Genomic DNA, 18,080 nt, shown 5'->3' with positions numbered 1-18,080 from the left:
GTTTGCCTAGTTTTTCCAGTGGAAGAATGGAAACAGGATGAAGGGGAGGGAAAAAAAAGTTAAACAAAAAAAATGGTAGTAAGGGAGCAGGGGATAAATTGGAAACTTTACAGGGAAAAATTTGGAAAAAAAAACAATTTTTTCTTAAACTTTCCATGAGACATACTTCCCCTTTCAGACCAGCTATATTTGCTGGTAATCTCCTGAGGTACGCCAAGGATTGAGAATTAACTAGCTGCTTTCTCATACCCTGAAGCAGAGCCGATGTGCGGGGTGGGGTGTCACATGCCCACCTCCCAGCCTTCTGCCGGGGTTTATAATTTTATTTCTGTTTTATATTAGGAGTGGGTTCAGAATTGTGCCCCTTCCCCCACCAACAGGTATGTGTTGCCTCTGCCCAGAAGTGATCCGTCCGGGGGGCAGACCCGCTGGTGAGGGCTGTGTGGGGAAGTCTCCACTTTACTGCACGAGCTCTATGTCTCCAAGGTGTCCATTCTGCAGAGCAGTAGACAGCATCGTGCGTCACGTGTAAGTCGTCGTAGGTTCAAATCCCATCTACTGCGTCACACAGGAGACTGATATTAGTGCCACTATCCTGCAGCACAAAAACGTACCATCAAGTTTCACAATTGCAGGGCTCAAAACATGCCTGCCAAGGTCTGTCCTATAGAGGGCTAAAAGTGACTGAGCTTTAAACCAATCAAAATGAAAGTTCCTAAAGAAAATGCGTGAGAAGATGACATTTTAAATCGAGGGTGATCAATTTAAACACACCTCACACTAGCCAGTGCAGCCTGCTGCCCCAGAAAGCCCTGACAGATGACATACGTGCAGTCCCAGGTTCTCAGCTAGCTCTCTGACACATTGGGATGAGTTCTCGTCACTGTCCTCAGAGATGCCGTCATCTGACTTTCATTAGCTTTGCTGGAGTTGTGTGGCTAAATCCCTACGAATCATGCCGAAAATCAGCCCCCCGTGGGATGGGGTTTTTTTCAGGGCATCATTTCCCCAACAACTCCATTCATAACAATGGGGGCTGCGTGCTAAATCTCATGGAAAATGCTCCTCAAAAGACCCAGTCTCCACAAAGGTGAGAGATGGCTAGGCAGCATCGTTCCTCAGCAGCTGAGAACACTTGCACCATTGGCTTCAGTTCCAGAAAGTCGCTTCCCAAGCAGCAGGTTAGTGATGTAACCTGGGCAGAGCACAGTATCTAAGACAGGAAGGAACAAAAATTGGAGAGGAAGGTGATTTACGCCTTGTGCTCTGTCTCTCCCCTTGTTCTGTATATGGAGGCCTAGTCACTGTTTAACCTGAGGTGAATTTAGTGGAGTCATCCCAGGGACAGAGCTGTCGCATTGCCCGTCAGCAGAACTGCCAGTGTTTGGCCAAGAAAGAGTCGTAATTAGATTGAAACAAGCCTGGGAGCTCTCACTGTCCCACACAAGGAGAGAGGGGAGCTTTGAAGGAACGTGGCTCCCCGAAGCCAGGGAGCAGAGGGAGAGCTCCTCTCAGCTGTAAGGAGAGGAAGGGGGAGCTGAGCTCTGCCCCCGTCACTCCCACTCCCAGTGAAACTGGAATAGAAGCAAACTAGCTTCTCTCTCTCTCCCTCTCTGAATAGAGCAGGAGACTAAACCTCTGTCAGACCAAGTCCTGCTCACCCGGTCTTATTTTACAGTAGCTCACGTACAACTCACTAACAAAAAGTAGTGAATTTACACTTCCACACGGGAAAAGTCTAGGGCGAGGTTTTACCAAATGGTTCAGAGACAGCTTTATCATTACATTCCTGTGAAAGAAGAGAGACTAGCTCAAGAGCGGGGATGTAGGTGTGACAGCCACCCTCTTGGCTGATGCACGAGGGACCTCTAGAGCTAAAAAGCTTGAGCTGCTACAGCTTGAGTGGAAGTGCCCAGGCTCCACAGCTGGGGGCCGTAACAATTCACATCCTCTGCAAACAGGCACAGGGGAGCTCTGTAATGCACACTTACCGGTAGGTCACACAGACACCTTTGTACCTAGGCTAGAGCAGTGGGAGAACCAGAACCAAGAGCAGTAAGTACTTCTATATTAATGCTCAAAGAAGACATCTTCTGAATTCAACAGACCAGATCCACAAATAAGGAACCCAGCTAGTGACAGCAGAGTGCTAAAGTCTCTACTCTTTCATCGTTTTGGCCAAGAATAAGAGAACCACCTCAAAGGAAAAATACATGGCTTTTCAGCCTGGCTGAGGGTATGTGGTAATATGCAACATCCTTGTTTTATGGATCCTAGTTGCCTTACAGCTTGGGATTCTCTACTGTCTATCTGGGTATTTATACAATCACCCATCACTATGGACCTCTATGGTATCTAAGCCCTAAACACAGGTTCTTCAAAGTCAAATCCACACACAGCTCTGGAACAGACTTTGAAACCAGAAGACAAAGAAAGATCATGAGTCAGCATGAGGCCCCAGAATTATACAAGAAAACCAAGCCAAACAGGAAATTTTTTCCATCAGAGTGCCGATAATATGCAGATCACACATCCCCACCTATCCTTCACCCCACACAACCACACCACTATCACCAAGACAGATGAGATCAGCTCATGGATGAAGAAGAGCTGGCTGAAGCTGAACCCAAGCAATGAAGAGGTGATGCTGGTGGGCAGAGGAAAGTCTTTTCAAGAACCTGCACCCACGGTGCAGGCCCATTAGTGGCAGGTTCAAAACTGCAATTGGTTACTTCACTCTGTAGTCTAGAAGTACTCTTGGTTTCCTCACTGATGCTGAGCTCTCACATAGCAACAGCCACATGTAACATTTTCTACCACCTCTGGTCGGCTAGGAGACTCTGCCCCATCCTTGCATACAAAGACCAGACCTCAGTTATTCACACCTTCATCACCTCTCACGACAGCAATGTGATATACCAGGACATCTTCAGCACTTAGGAAACTCCAACTAGTATGAAATGCTGCAGTGCATCTCCTCAGCAACACAGGCTACCATGATCACATCACACCTGTCCGTTGCTCTCTATGCTGGCTTCCCAGAGAATTTCTAATCCAGGTCCATGTCTCGGTGCTTATCTTCAAAGCACTCCATGGCCTGGGTTCATGATACCTAAAAGATCATCGGAAGGTCTAGGACAAAGACCACTCTTGACACCTTCAGTCCTCTGGCACACTGGAACTCTCAAAAATAAGGGTAAAGTTTGTCTGTGCAGGAAACAGAACTTTCTTGGGGGGCTGGTCCCAGACTGTGGAATGAACTCCCCCAGGAACTACAGACCATCACAAACCTCACCACTTTCCATCCCAAGTGCAAGGTACATTTCTTTGACCTTGCTTTCTCTAATATAAATGCATAGCAACAGGTATATTTATAAAAAAAAAAATGTTAAATCCACCTCCCAAAACAAAACACTCTACTGCATATGCTTCTCCCTCTGGACAGAGGTTGAGAGAACAAACACCACATGACAAATGTGAAGTTGCACTGCTTAAAGCACTACTGGACAGTGCTCCAACACTTTAGTGATGAGCACGGTATAAAAACCTATACAAAATAGAACATACAGTCCTGGAAATATTTTCTATATTTTCAAAATCTGTCACTTGGGATTGCATGGTAGAAGGGAGTACCATAGAGTCAGTCCATTATAAAAAGACAAAGGTAAAAGCGGGAGGATGGTTCAGTGACTAGGCGGCTAGTTTAGGACTCAGGAGACCCACGTTCAATTCCTTGCACTTCCACAGACTTCCTGCATGGCCTTGGAGTAAGTCACCTAGCTTCTGTGTGCCTCAATTTGCCATCTGTAAAATGGGGATAGCACTTCCCTACCTCACAGGGGGGTTGAGAGGATTGTGAGACACCCAGGTACTAAGCTGAGGGGGACTATATCAGTGCCTTAGATAGTTATCTGACCCAACTGTCACTTGGTTATGATGCTTGCAGCTCATCAGGATGTTCAAGGTTTTCTGGACAAGTTATTGCCACAGGGCAAAGCTAAAATGTTATTCCAGGCCATTCTGCCAACTACTGTGGAGATAGTGAGACCCCATCCAGAGAACTGTGAGGTTTGATAGGGATGAAGATGACATTTTCTTGGCTTCACTCACCATGTCTGCACTTATTGTATGTGCCAGTTGAGTGGAGAGAGGAGTTTAGTCATTTATTGCAAACTCTTCACAACTTTGCTTCTCTCCCACGGAGTATTTATTCTTTATTCCGAGATCCAGGAGAATGAACTATAGGACCAGTCAGCAGGAGCATTCTGTCCTCAGAGGATGCTATACAATCATACCAGCCCAGCAGGGTGTGGCAAAGTGTCAGGACAGCAGGCCCTTGACTACACATAAACCCCATGTGACACTTTCCTTAAAGACTGTGAGCTGCTCAGATATGATAGGAACAAGAGTCATAGAGATACCTAAGATAGACAGTGACACAGGCAACACACTTGAAGAGCCTTAAAATACCCTAAAAGAGAAACTGAGATTCCCCTCCCATTCTTTCAAACAACGTCATAGGTCAGCTTGGATTCTTCAGGGATGGCTCGGTGGCAACCAGTGATTTACCTCGGTCAACCTAAACACAGAAGTGTGCCCCCTACACTCTATCGCCTCTATAGCGTTCCACTCAAAGCCATCTTTCACCGCTAACATTGAGATTAAACCACTCGTCAGACTGGTAACGTGGGCAACAAAAGGAAGTGTAAAAAAATTGGTGCCGGGGAAGGAAGAGCCTGTTTTAGCAGGACTGTTTGTTAATTCCAGCTGTAGACCAGGAAGCAGCTGGGGTTTTTTAAAGCGGTGATAAAGAGGTTGTATTTGCCTGCATGAGAAGCTGAATGCCTGTGGCCTTCACTCTTGAACGTCAATCATCATCTAAAAATCTCTAGCAGACTCTTATTTCGTTTCCTACAACTCCATCATTCTTGTGTTATACAAACCCTGTATATGAAGCAGGCATGACGCCAGCTTTGCCTCCCTTAAGTGTGAAATACATCCCCATGCCGAGAGCCAGGGTAAAGCCCACATTGAGGGCACTCTGCATAGAAATGAATTACACCCTTATTGAGTAGAATGGGTCCAGCGAATTCAGCCCTGTTTCTATTTGCAGATTATCCACAAAGAGACTGTGATTTTTACAGAGGTTTTCAGTATCCAACATCAGGTGTACGTGAACAAATTCCAGCCACTGGCGATTCAACAAGCAGCAAGTGGATGAGCCAGAAAACCAGCCATTTGCCAAAAGCTTGCACAAAGATATGTTTGCATGAACAAATAGCTAATAAAAAGGGAACAAATTTAGATGAAGCAAACAGCAGCTCAGAATTCAACCCAGTGCTCCTAACCATGTTTGACAGTATTTGCCTGGGACTGCAGCCACCAGCAGAAGAGAAATGGAAAGGAGGTTTATGGGCAATATATCCAGGGGAATGGTGGGAGAAGAGAATTATGTGACTTCATAGCATGACCAGAGGAGCAGAGCAGAAGGGAACCAAGCAGCAGGAAAAGGGGAGAAGAGGACTAGGCAACACTGTTCAGAGGGAAGGAGGAGATGGGCAGAGAAGAATGAGCAGGGGACTAGAGAGGGGAGAGGGAGATGAACTGAAGAGTGAAAGTAGGGAAGGTGATTGATTTTACACAGAAAGCTTTTATCACATTAAAGACAGCTAGAGACACACAGCTAGAAGCAATTGCTGTAGGCACCACAAGGGTAATGCAACTGTAAATGGGAGAGGAGGTTTGGTCCATGACAGTCCCTCCATCAAGATGCGGTATGTGCTGTACTCAGCTTCGCGATCCCCCTGCCTCGGTACTATACAAGACAGTTAACTCTGTTACTCTACAGTGTGATGCAATGTAACACCCATGAATATCCAGTGAGGAATGCAAATAAACATCCCACTGACCAAAATGAAAGGCAGCATTGTCTTTGAAAATGAGCAATACCTAAGTACCTTTAAAAATCTGGGTCTAGGTGACTTGGTCAGGGACACAAAGTACTTACTGAAGCCAAGCACTGAACCCTGATCACTTGGCTCCTAGTCTATAAGACTGAACCACAAGACCATCCTTCCTTTGAAGGGCTTTGAGTTCCTCAAATGAAAGACACTACCGAAGCATTGTTATTAATACCAGAGTATCGTTCACAAGCACGTTCTTGAATACCACACACAAGACTCTAGCAGAGGTGCAGCAATATTACCAAATGCAACAACTACACAAAATATGGATTTATTACATTAAAAATGATGCGCGCAGAACAGTCAGAATATGGTCAGTAAAGACTATCGATTTCATTCCTTTCACCTGTGAGAAACACTTTCATAATGTTCTTCCACTTGGGGCTCTCAAGAGTTACATACGTTTTTCACATCTCGAAAGACAGATAATAATCACCCTCCTGGAAGAACCATCCCATCCCTTTTCTAGACTGCTACGGCAGCTTCTTTAGACTACACTTTGAATCAAAGATCACTTTTTCCTTTCATGCACAGAAATCTCAGATCTTAAAAAAAAAGATACATGTGTATCTGTTCCTGTTGTGCTTGTAAACGGGCTATAAGGTAATAGCTACACAGTCACATGTCCTGTACCGGGATCTCCACTTCATTCACTCAGAACTTTGATGGGATCTGTGAATTATGGGTTAGATCTTTGGCCCCGATTACACCAAAAAAGCTGGAAAGTTGCCCTGATAGAGCAGCTCGGGATTCCCATGCGTTGGGGAATTCGTGGCCAGCGTCAAGAGGAAGAAACTATGGCTTGAAGGCTCTGACTTCACTGGAAATGCTACAGCTGTGCCATGGTAGCGCTTCAGTGGAGACACTGACTACAGGGACGGGAGGGGTTCTCCTGTCCCTGTACTTTATCCAACTTCCCAAGAGGCAGTAGCTAAGTCAATGGAAGAGTTCTTCCACTGCCCTAGCACTCTCTACACCAGCGGTTAGGTTGGCTTAACGATGTCACTCAGGAGGTGGATATTTCATACCCCTGAGCGCTGTAGCTGGGTTTACCAACCTTTTATTGATCACCTGGCCTTAGTCATCTTTGCCCCATCTCAGGTCCTGCCCCATACATAGCTCAGCCAGACTTCTGTCATCTTCCAACAGTTTCAAAGGAGCTTTCTTTACAAATTCAATTAAACCACACAATCACACGTTCTGTATGCACTGAGTATCTTAAAATCATGCTTTGACGATAGAAGAGGGGTCTACAGAAAGTGTCAGGCTATTTCCAGAAAACAGATCAGGACTTCATTTTCCTCACTGAAAGTGGTGACCTGCCTGCAGGGCATGTCACTTGGTAAATGTCGAGATGTTCTTGTTCTGTCCTGTGCTTCTTACTATGGCAAAGCTATCGATACAGCTACTGTAATAGCCAGCAGACAATTCAGTGTGTTGTTTCGGAGTTTCTTTCTGCTTCGTGACTTCTTATTTTTTAAAGGGTACAAGCTGTGGGCTGGAGCTGTAGAAGCTATGGCCCTGATTCAGCAAATCGCTCAAGCAAGTGTGTAATCCCAACCTTATCCATCAAAGCACATGCTTAACGTTAAACGCAGGATTAAATCCAATTGGCTTAAAGTTAAGCATGTGCTTAAGTGCTTTGCTGAATCAGGGCTCAAATTGTCAAAGTAAATCACTAAAAACTGGAAGCTACTACATCAAGCTAACAAAATAAAGGGCTTTTTTTCTACATAGGCACGTACACACGGCCACGTTCACTCCTTCATCCCAGAGTGCTAGGTAAGGTCACGGTGCAGTGATCAAGCTACACAGTGAAGTGGTAGGTTTTAGAGTAACAGCCGTGTTAGTCTGTATTCGCAAAAAGAAAAGGAGTACTTGTGGCACCTTAGAGACTAACCAATTTATTTGAGCATAAGCTTTCATGAGCTACAGCTCACTTCATCGGATGCATACTGTGGAAACTGCAGAAGACATTATATACACAGAGAACATGAAATAATACCTCCTCCCACCCCACTCTCCTGCTGGTAATAGCTTATCTAAAGTGATCACTCTCCTTACAATGTGTATGATAATCAAGTTGGGCCATTTCCAGCACAAATCCAGGTTTTCTCACCCTCCACCCTCCCACACACAAACTCACTCTCCTGCTAGTAATAGCCCATCCAAAGTGACCACTCTCCCTACAATGTGTATGATAATCAAGGTGGGCCATTTGTGCTGGAAATGGCCCACCTTGATTATCATACACATTGTAAAGAGAGTGGTCACTTTGGATGAGCTATTACCAGCAGGAGAGTGAGTTTGTGGGGGGGTGGGGGGGGACGGAGGGTGAGAAAACCTGGATTTGTGCTGGAAATGGCCCAACTTGATTATCATACACATTGTAAGGAGAGGGATCACTTTAGATAAGCTATTACCAGCAGGAGAGTGGGGTGGGAGGAGGTATTGTTTCATGTTCTCTGTGTATATAATGTCTTCTGCAGTTTCCACAGTATGCATCCGATGAAGTGAGCTGTAGCTCACGAAAGCTCATGCTCAAATATAGTGAAGTGGTAGTAAGCCATATTCCGCATTCACTGTAAGAATCCAGGGAAAGTATTCAGCTGTGTATCCCATAAAGAGGACAGGACTGCTGCTGGTGGCAGCACTGGACAGCTGCCTCCTCACGTGGTCCAGATGCTGCCAATCACCAGACATCCTGGCCCCACTGGCAGCTTGCCAAAAAATGTCTGCACACAGCAAAGCCCTATGGCATAATAATAGGCAGCACATGGGCTGACGTCAATTGATATCCGGGGCGGGGGGGTGGCATATTCTGCTGCAGCATCTATATTCTTTCCAGATCCCTGTCAGCCAGCCCAGGTGGTTCAGACTCACCTACACACTGTTCATGCTGCAGGGTGCTCATTCCGCTCAGAGTGCATCTGCCGACCAGGATCCTAGCAGGGGCCCAGAGAACACCTGTCTGCAGCCCCTGTGGAGTCTTAGTCTCAGGTGGGGCTTGTGCTAAGAACTCTACAATAGACTCTTACTATCCTTAGGTGCTTAGATACTATAGTGATGAGCGCTATAAAAAGACCTAAGATAAACGGAGAGGTAACACACTGGTGAACATGAGGGTGACCAGCAGTCCAGTCGAAAAGGGGACCCGACAGTGTCCGGTCGGATCTACTGCGGGTGGGGGAAGCACCGAGTCAACACCTGCGCCAGCCCCTACTCAACCAAGGCCACCTCCTAGCTGCATTGGGCAGTTGCACCTCCCAGCCCCGCCTCTGGAAGCAAGTCCCTCCCAACCCACACAGGAGGGGAAAAGCAGCAAGTGATGGGGGGAGGGGGAAAGAGTAGTGACTGGGGGGTGGGGCCTCAGGAGGAAGGGGTGGGGCAGGGGCAGGGCCTCAGAGGAAGGGGTGGGGCAGGGGCGGGGCCTCAGAGGAAGGGGTGGGGCAGGGGAGGTTCCATTTTTTATATATTACAATGTTTCTGTTTTTTATATATTACAAAGTTGGCGATTCTAGTGAACACACTTGTCCATCTAGAAGGGATGGTTATTGTGTCTTCAGTTCTCCCTTTCCTTTCCCACCCTGCCTGCTGGTGTGCATTGCCTATCACTCAAGGTCAGAACCTGGGATCTCTTTTCTGGGCCAGTGCAACCACCGTGTAAAATGGACACTCGTACCCTTGCAAATCCTATAGGGACTTAACGGAAAAGAAGGGCAGCCTCTTCTTTAGCTTACTAGCCAGGGAGCTTTTACACACTTCTATACATTTTAAATTGGGGACTGATGGTATCAAGTTATACACAAATCACCTTATACACAGGAAGACATGGTATTAGTTTTTGGAAAGGGCCAATCCATATTGGGAGTAGGCGGGACAGAGAACTATCTTCTCTTATTCCTAAAAGAGGGGCCCAAGCTCTAGATGAGATCAACTACATACAGGCAGATGGGAAAACTCACCCCTGTAAATGAGTATATTCAGAAGGATCTCCATTTCTAATGCTACATTTCACGCAATGTAAACTTTTTGTAAAATGCGTATTTTAGCAAGGATCAAAATAAATTGCTATGAGTTAATGATAGCGTACAGCGCCGCTAGAATAAATAAAACCTATTACTTCTTTAGCTACCTTTTTAGAATGAATAGACAAAAGAAAAGTATCTAGTACTCTGCAGACTGATAGGCCTGTCATATGCACACGCCCGTTTTCCATAGCTTCACGCTCATGTACTGTATCAGTTGGAGTAAAGACACTTCCTAGAAAATACTGTGTTTCTGCCTTTTTGTAAGATCAGCTATTATGTCACTCATTGATCTTCATCACTACATTTCACAGACATTATATCTTTATTTCATCTTCCCATTACTTCACACTGGAAATACACTCTGTTCTCTAGTGGATGAAATTCATCCCTGTCATGTGGGCCAGCAAGAGGCCGAGGCACTATGCTTTACTTGGAGGGCTGAGAGTGAAATCCTGGATTCACTGAAGTCAATTTAGAATACCAATCTATTTGGTATCTCCATACTTCATATGTTTAATGTCTGGAGTCTCTGAATTACAGCTGTATAAACCAGTGCAAACTACAAAATACTCCCACCCACGATTTTCCAAAGTGGCTCGTGATTATGTTTGCGCCAAGATTTGAAGTCCCCCATCTTGAGGCACCCAAACTGCCGCTGATTTTTCAGAGCACCCCTCCTTTAAGATGTCTTACGTAAAATCACATTTCAGGTTGCAAATATCATGACTCTGGCTTAAAGATCACAAGCTTTTATTTAAAAATAGGGTTGTTTTTATTTGCTTTCTAGTTTTTGAGTATTTAGGTGAACTCGAGTCACGTTTTCAAGCTTTTCTCTGCAACCATGAGGACCAGAAGCTTATCTGGGTTTGTGGCTTTCATTTTAAAAAACATTTCTCGCCTAAGCACCTGCTTCTAGTTCCTGGGGCGCTAAGAAAAACACCATATATCAAAAGGCTTGCAATGAAATCATGAGAGTTGGCAACACTAAAATTTGGCCTCCAAGCACGCTTTCTGAAATCTGTAAAGTGCAATTTGTAGGGTATTTAAGCCCCTGCTCTTGCACTGAGTGCAAGGCAGGAAACCCCCCCTGCACCCAGCCAAGGCCCCACCGACTTCAGCACCCTACCTATGCAGAATAGCAGAACCTAACTCAACCATGCATTTTGATACAGAATGTGCATACAAAAAGGCTATACTGCAGCAGATCTAAAACCCCTGTTTTGCTGCCAAAGCAAACCTGAGGCAAAGTGCTTAAGTCTTTACCCCCCTATTCATATTTAGCAAATCTCTCCATTGTCCTCCACTGAGTTTTTTGCCATACTGCAGGAGTAGGCCCACCTTGATCTGATTTCACTGGTCAGTGGATGGAACCGTCACATTACTTCCACATGCTTTTATTCCTCTTTGGTGTGTCTTCCTAGCTACTCTTCAAAAAGTCCTGGCTCGGTTGTGTGACACATCAAATGACCAATCTACTCTATTGCTCAATGTACCTAATGTACCTAGCACTCTGCTGGTACTCTACAAAAGATCTCACGCGGTAGGTTTATTCAGTTTGTTTGTTTCCCAGCTGCAGGCAACTTAAGAATTGTTTAGTATGTTTCACTGTCTGGCTAGTCTCTCTCATATCAAGTACAAAGCCTGTGAGCGCGTGTCTAGTATTGGCACTTTGTTGGTTGATCCTCGGTTTATTCTTGCCATTAAGGAGGCTGGCTGTGTTGTGCCTTGTAGAAGTGGTTGTCTTCTTTGATTCCACTGGGAGTTGAAATAGCCACAGAAAACAGATTGTTCTTTATTTTTTTTCCACTTAAATTTTTCCGTTCACAAATGCATTGGCCACTTCAAGGTTTTAGTCACTGCATTTTAACTATCGTGTGTGGCCATTTGAGCTTTTGCAAAATGCAAAATAATTATTAAACAATACAATTCTAATGTCAGGTTTCATAGGAGCAGCCGTGTTAGTCTGTATCCGCAAAAAGAAAACGAGGACTTGTGGCACCTTAGAGACTAACACGTTTATTTGAGCATAAGCTTTCGTGAGCTAAAGCTCACTTCATCAGATATATGTGTAACTTTTGCACAGATAGAAAAAAGTGAATCACTTTTCATTAGATTAACTTCCGTTGTTTAAAAAAATAAATGATTCTAGAGAGCACTGGGACATTTATACTTTCACAGAAACCTTCTAAAGCTTTCCTGGCTGCCAAAACCCCACTGTTCTTAATTAAAAATGTCAAAAGCAAAAATGTTTAATTTCTACAAGGAGCACTTGCTTTAAGTTTTGCTCCTCCAGCTTAAAAAAAAAAAAAAAAAAAGCCTTCACCAGAGAAGTTTTATATTGAAGTAGCATGAAGAAAAATCACTCTGTAATTCATTACTTTTTTCTGGAAAAATCTAACCTTATACAATTAAGTTTTGTAAGGAAAATGAAGATTCTACCTGTCTTATGTTAAAACAGGGACTGGAGAGGAGTGATATATATTTAAACCTTCCCAAAACAACGTGAAATGCTAAAACTATTCTTTCAGAGCTTCACTCTCTGGACTGGGATTAGAGAAGTTTGTGGTACAATAACGACTTTCTTAGTCAAGCAAAATTCCCGCAGACTTCAGTGGGAGTTTTGCCCAAGTAATGACTGCAGGATTGAAGCGTTCAACACAGACAGGGCACACAGACTGTACAATCAACACTCCTTGCCTTCTTCTGAGCTCTGTCATTTTACCTGTGCTGCTGTGATTGCCTACTTAGCTGGCCTCCACAGTGAATTTGTTGTAGCAAATCAGGAACTAAATCCAGGATCTCTCAATCCCTCATTTCAAAAAGCAAAACCAAACCCGCTTAGTTTACCTTGCTAATAAGTCAAGTATTCAGAGAAGAGAACAAATCATCTCGGTGCTACAGGCAGGTAAATTCTACAAGAATGACTTCCCTCTTCCAGAATATCGGACTGGATATGAAAGAGTGGCTCCAGACACCGCTGGGAAACTAGAAACCCACTACACCTTACTGGTCCGTAAAGATGAGGGATGGCTCTGCAGCAGCTCCAGGCATCACAAATCTCCGACAGCTTCAGAAATCCCATGGTCTAACTCACCGGAAAGGACAACGCTAACTGTACGGCAGCCTTATTTTTGGTGGGGGGAAAGACGGGGGGAGACTTTTAAAATCCCATCTGACTTTTAAGAGAGTGTGTGGAGGGGGGTATCTTTTAGGCGAGCAGCATCACATGCCGTCTACCCAGGAGAGGCGGCTGTTGAGATCCTCCTGAGGAACGAAACGGGGGTGACACCGTTTGCGGGTGAGGAGCCCCGCGGCACAGCCGCAGGGTTGCCGGGCTCCCTCCACGCCTGCCACGGCCCGGCTCACACACGAGACCAAAGCAAAGCCCCACCGCGCCGACACAACCTCGCGGAGGGACCCAGCCAGCCCCGGGCTGCCCTGCAAGCAACCCCCAGCGCCCCCCTCGCATCCCTCCCCCCGCAAATCACGCTCCGAGGCAGCTTGTCCAACACACACACACCCCCCCCCCACTCCATTTGCAAGCGCCGGCCAAACTAGCCCCCTGGTTTCCTTTGCAACCCCCCAGGCGGGGAGAGAGGCACTTGCCAAAACCCACGGCTGCTCCTGCTTCTTTGCAACGCCGCCCCCCCCCCCGGAGGAAAATCCGCCCCCCACGCCGGGGGCGAGCGGGGAGGGGGCCAGGCGGGGGTCTTACTTTTCTGGCTGGAGTAGCCGGGGTAATAGCCATAGTAGCCCGTGATCCGTAAGATCCTGTCCTCGATGGTGGCCACCCCGTTGGGCGCTGCCTTGACATCCATGGGGAGCGGCTGGGGGGCAGCTGCGGAGGCTGCTGCGGCTGCCGCAGCTCCTGGTGCAGCCGGGGCTCTGGCTCCGCCGCCTGGCGCAGGACGGGCTCCCCCCCGCACCGCGGCGGCCGCCGCCGAGCCAGCCTCCCCCGCCGCTGCCAAGCGTCCTGCGGCTCCGCTTCGGCCACGGCGGGGCCGGGCGCGGGGAGAGGCTCGCTCGCCGCTGAGCCACGGCTCGTCCCGCTGCTGGGGGGCTCGAGCAGCGGGGGGGCAGAGGGTGGGGGCAGGGGCGCAGGGAGTGGGGGGAGAAGTGTGGTGGGATGGGACAGCAGGGAGGTTGGGGGCAGGAACACGTTGGGGGTCAGAGGGTGGGGGGCAGGGGGACTGAAACACCAGGAGGGCAGGGAGTGGGGGGAGGAAAGCGGTGGGATGGGGCAGCAGAGGGGTGGGGGGCAGGAATACATTGGGGGTCAGACGGTGGGGGGGGCAGGGGCGCAGGGAGTGGGGGGAGAAGTGTGGTGGGATGGGACAGCAGAGTGGTTGGGGGCAGGAACACGTTGGGGGTCAGAGGGTGGGGGGCAGGGGGACTGAAACACCAGGGGGCAGGGAGTGGGGGGAGGAAAGCGGTGGGATGGGGCAGCAGAGGGGTGGGGGGCAGGAATACATTGGGGGTCAGACGGTGGGGGGGGGCAGGGGCGCAGGGAGTGGGGGGAGAAGTGTGGTGGGATGGGACAGCAGGGAGGTTGGGGGCAGGAACACGTTGGGGGTCAGAGGGTGGGGGGCAGGGGGACTGAAATACCAGGGGGCAGGGAGTGGGGGGAGGAAAGCGGTGGGATGGGGCAGCAGAGGGGTGGGGGGCAGGAATACATTGGGGGTCAGACGGTGGGGGGGGCAGGGGCGCAGGGAGTGGGGGGAGAAGTGTGGTGGGATGGGACAGCAGAGTGGTTGGGGGCAGGAACACGTTGGGGGTCAGAGGGTGGGGGGCAGGGGGACTGAAACACCAGGGGGCAGGGAGTGGGGGGAGGAAAGCGGTGGGATGGGGCAGCAGAGGGGTGGGGGGCAGGAATACATTGGGGGTCAGACGGTGGGGGGGGCAGGGGCGCAGGGAGTGGGGGGAGAAGTGTGGTGGGATGGGACAGCAGAGTGGTTGGGGGCAGGAACACGTTGGGGGTCAGAGGGTGGGGGGCAGGGGGACTGAAACACCAGGGGGCAGGGAGTGGGGGGAGGAAAGCGGTGGGATGGGGCAGCAGAGGGGTGGGGGGCAGGAATACATTGGGGGTCAGACGGTGGGGGGGGGGCAGGGGCGCAGGGAGTGGGGGGAGAAGTGTGGTGGGATGGGACAGCAGGGTGGTTGGGGGCAGGAACACGTTGGGGGTCAGAGGGTGGGGGGCAGGGGGACTGAAACACCAGGGGGCAGGGAGTGGGGGGAGGAAAGCGGTGGGATGGGGCAGCAGAGGGGTGGGGGGCAGGAATACATTGGGGGTCAGACGGTGGGGGGGGCAGGGGCGCAGGGAGTGGGGGGAGAAGTGTGGTGGGATGGGACAGCAGAGTGGTTGGGGGCAGGAACACGTTGGGGGTCAGAGGGTGGGGGGCAGGGGGACTGAAACACCAGGGGGCAGGGAGTGGGGGGAGGAAAGCGGTGGGATGGGGCAGCAGAGGGGTGGGGGGCAGGAATACATTGGGGGTCAGACGGTGGGGGGGGGCAGGGGCGCAGGGAGTGGGGGGAGAAGTGTGGTGGGATGGGACAGCAGGGTGGTTGGGGGCAGGAACACGTTGGGGGTCAGAGGGTGGGGGCAGGGGGACTGAAACACCAGGGGGCAGGGAGTGGGGGGAGGAAAGCGGTGGGATGGGGCAGCAGAGGGGTGGGGGGCAGGAATACATTGGGGGTCAGACGGTGGGGGGGGCAGGGGCGCAGGGAGTGGGGGGAGAAGTGTGGTGGGATGGGACAGCAGAGTGGTTGGGGGCAGGAACACGTTGGGGGTCAGAGGGTGGGGGGCAGGGGGACTGAAACACCAGGGGGCAGGGAGTGGGGGGAGGAAAGCGGTGGGATGGGGCAGCAGAGGGGTGGGGGGCAGGAATACATTGGGGGTCAGACGGTGGGGGGACAGGGGCGCAGGGAGTGGGGGGAGAAGTGTGGTGGGATGGGACAGCAGGGAGGTTGGGGGCAGGAACACATTGGGGGTGAGAGGGTGGGGGGCAGGGGGCAGGAATACATTGGGGGTCAGAGGGTGGGAGGCAGGGGGGCTGGAGCACCAGGAGGGCAGGGAGTGGGGGGAGGAGTGCGGTGGGATGGGGCAGCAGGAAGGTTGGGGGCAGGAACACATTGGGGGTCAGAGGCTGGGGGGCAGGAACATGTTGAGGATGAGAGGTTGGGGTCTGGAACACTTTGGAGGTGAGGGGGCTTGGACAGCGGGGAGACTGGTGGTCATGTGCTTTTTGAGGCCATCATCCAGCCCATAGGTCACTCAAGCGGCTGCTCTTTCCCTGTGTGCCCCCCATTCTGGGCAGGAAGGGAGCAGGGTCTTACTGTGCATGGAAAATGTAAGGGAAGCCTTTGCTCCTTTCCTCCACCCAACCCTTGAATTGAAAGGGTCAGGAGCCTAGTTCTTTGCTACCCTCCCCCCCATTCCCAGTTCTGTGATCACAGCTGGTATAGAGAGGGTGGGACGTCACAGGGAAATTCATGAGTGTAAAGGCAGAGGCATGACATTTGCTTGGTCTGCTGCCCAGGCCAGGTGTACTATCAACTGCCCTTTCAAATTGCATGTGAGCCCCTCTCCTGCTTCTTGGATCTGCCCCAGTGTAGGCTGTGAGGAGGGGACAGAGGATTTCAGTCCTCCCCACAAAGCAGCAGTGCTCTCCCCTTCCCCTGGATTTGGGGCACATTTTGGGAGACTTCGGGCTCCTCTACCTTGCCCAACTCAGGTTTGTTTGGTTCTTGTCTCCACTGGGGTCCTCTTTTGTGCAGTCAGATCTGCACCCCAAAGCATCTCCTTTTGGTAGGATCAGCTCCTTATCCTTGGGGAATCTTGGCTCTTCTGAATCACTCTCCATGTGTCTTGTTGGTATCAGGGGTGAATCCCATTCACTCTTTAGCCAATGGAGTCAATGTTGGGGGTGGATGGGGAGGGAGTTATAGGATCTGACCCTAAACCCGCTAACCAGATGAGCAGAGTGTGGTGTATTGCAAACTGTTAAAATTGTAAGCTGACATTTTAAATTCTTTGAGGTTTTCCTGGTCCTGCCTGCAGGGTAGGGGGCTCTGGAGGGAAGCCTAAGTCTAGCAGCAGTCCATCTGGAGAAAGCCAATTCTAAAGCAAGGTGGAGTGAGTTGTACTTTGCTGCCTTAGGGAGCAGCCTGCTTTATCTCTCTCTGTTTTTGGTTCTTGTGCATTAGGGTTCTGGATTCTAAAAAGTGAAATAGTGCTATGTTGCAACCTCCCAGAAAGAGTATTTTATGTTTTTGTCTAATATCTCTGTTTGTATGCCATGAACATCACATGGAGAGTATATAAAAAGATAGGGCTGGATTAACCAGAACAGTTTAGCACCTTCTATCATTTGATCTTTTTCCTCCCTTTGGTCTAGATGGTGCCCTTAGGCACAGCCTGGAGCAAGGGTTGGTACATAGACTGCACCATCCCAGGAGCAACCCCAGGCGGCACTGTGCCCTAGGCCTTGTCTATATTTAAAAGTTTTGCCAGCATCACTATATCAGTTAGGAGTTTGAAAAAAATCACCACCCTAGCTGACAGAGCTATGCCAACCTAAGCCCTCGTGTAGATGCAGTTAAAGTGGCAAAACTGATCGACGGGGCCCACCAGCGGGCGGGAGTCCTGGGGGGGCAAGGAGCTGATCGGCGGGGCTGCCAGTGTGTGCTGAACACCCACTATTTTTTTTCCATGGGTGCGCCAGCCCCAGAGCACAGCACGGAGTCGGCACCCCGGCATATCTATACTGGCATACTCTGTCCAACGAACACAGGGCCTTTGAGACATAATGGCTCCTGTGCTCCCTTCTTGCTTTGGGCCAGGGAGCAGTGTTACAGCCCTTTACCAAGTGCCGCATAGCTTAAACCAGTGTAAGACCAGAAGGGATGGTTAGATCATCTAGATCTCTCTCTCGTGCACGTATGCAGACGTTAGAACTCGATGTCCCAGTGCTATAACCGGAGGACAGCCTCAGCAGCAAGGGAGGCTCAGCCCTGTAAACTGCCCTCCAGCTGTCAGGCTGGGCACTTTTCCACTGCATGAGTTGTTGTCTGCAGCACTGCCCCACAG

The 18,080-nt window shown here is 49.5% G+C and overlaps 1 protein-coding gene across 2 annotated transcripts in view; it reads right to left on the bottom strand.

Moving 5' to 3' along the window:
• The window catches only part of SLC35F4 (solute carrier family 35 member F4), a 188,416-nt gene extending 174,604 nt beyond the window's left edge, over positions 1–13,812 (bottom strand). For both annotated transcript variants that reach the window (XM_077820593.1, XM_077820594.1), the window contains exon 1: positions 13,710–13,812. In XM_077820593.1, the coding sequence (XP_077676719.1) occupies positions 13,710–13,812 (103 nt within the window). The remainder of the gene's footprint in view (positions 1–13,709) is intronic.
• Between the last annotated feature and the right edge of the window lie 4,268 nt (positions 13,813–18,080).

Source organism: Eretmochelys imbricata, chromosome 6 (genome assembly GCF_965152235.1).
Source record: "Eretmochelys imbricata isolate rEreImb1 chromosome 6, rEreImb1.hap1, whole genome shotgun sequence".
NCBI lineage: Eukaryota > Metazoa > Chordata > Testudines > Cheloniidae > Eretmochelys > Eretmochelys imbricata.
The sequence above is the reverse complement of the archived record's forward strand: the minus strand, read 5'-3'. Positions and strand labels throughout refer to the sequence as shown.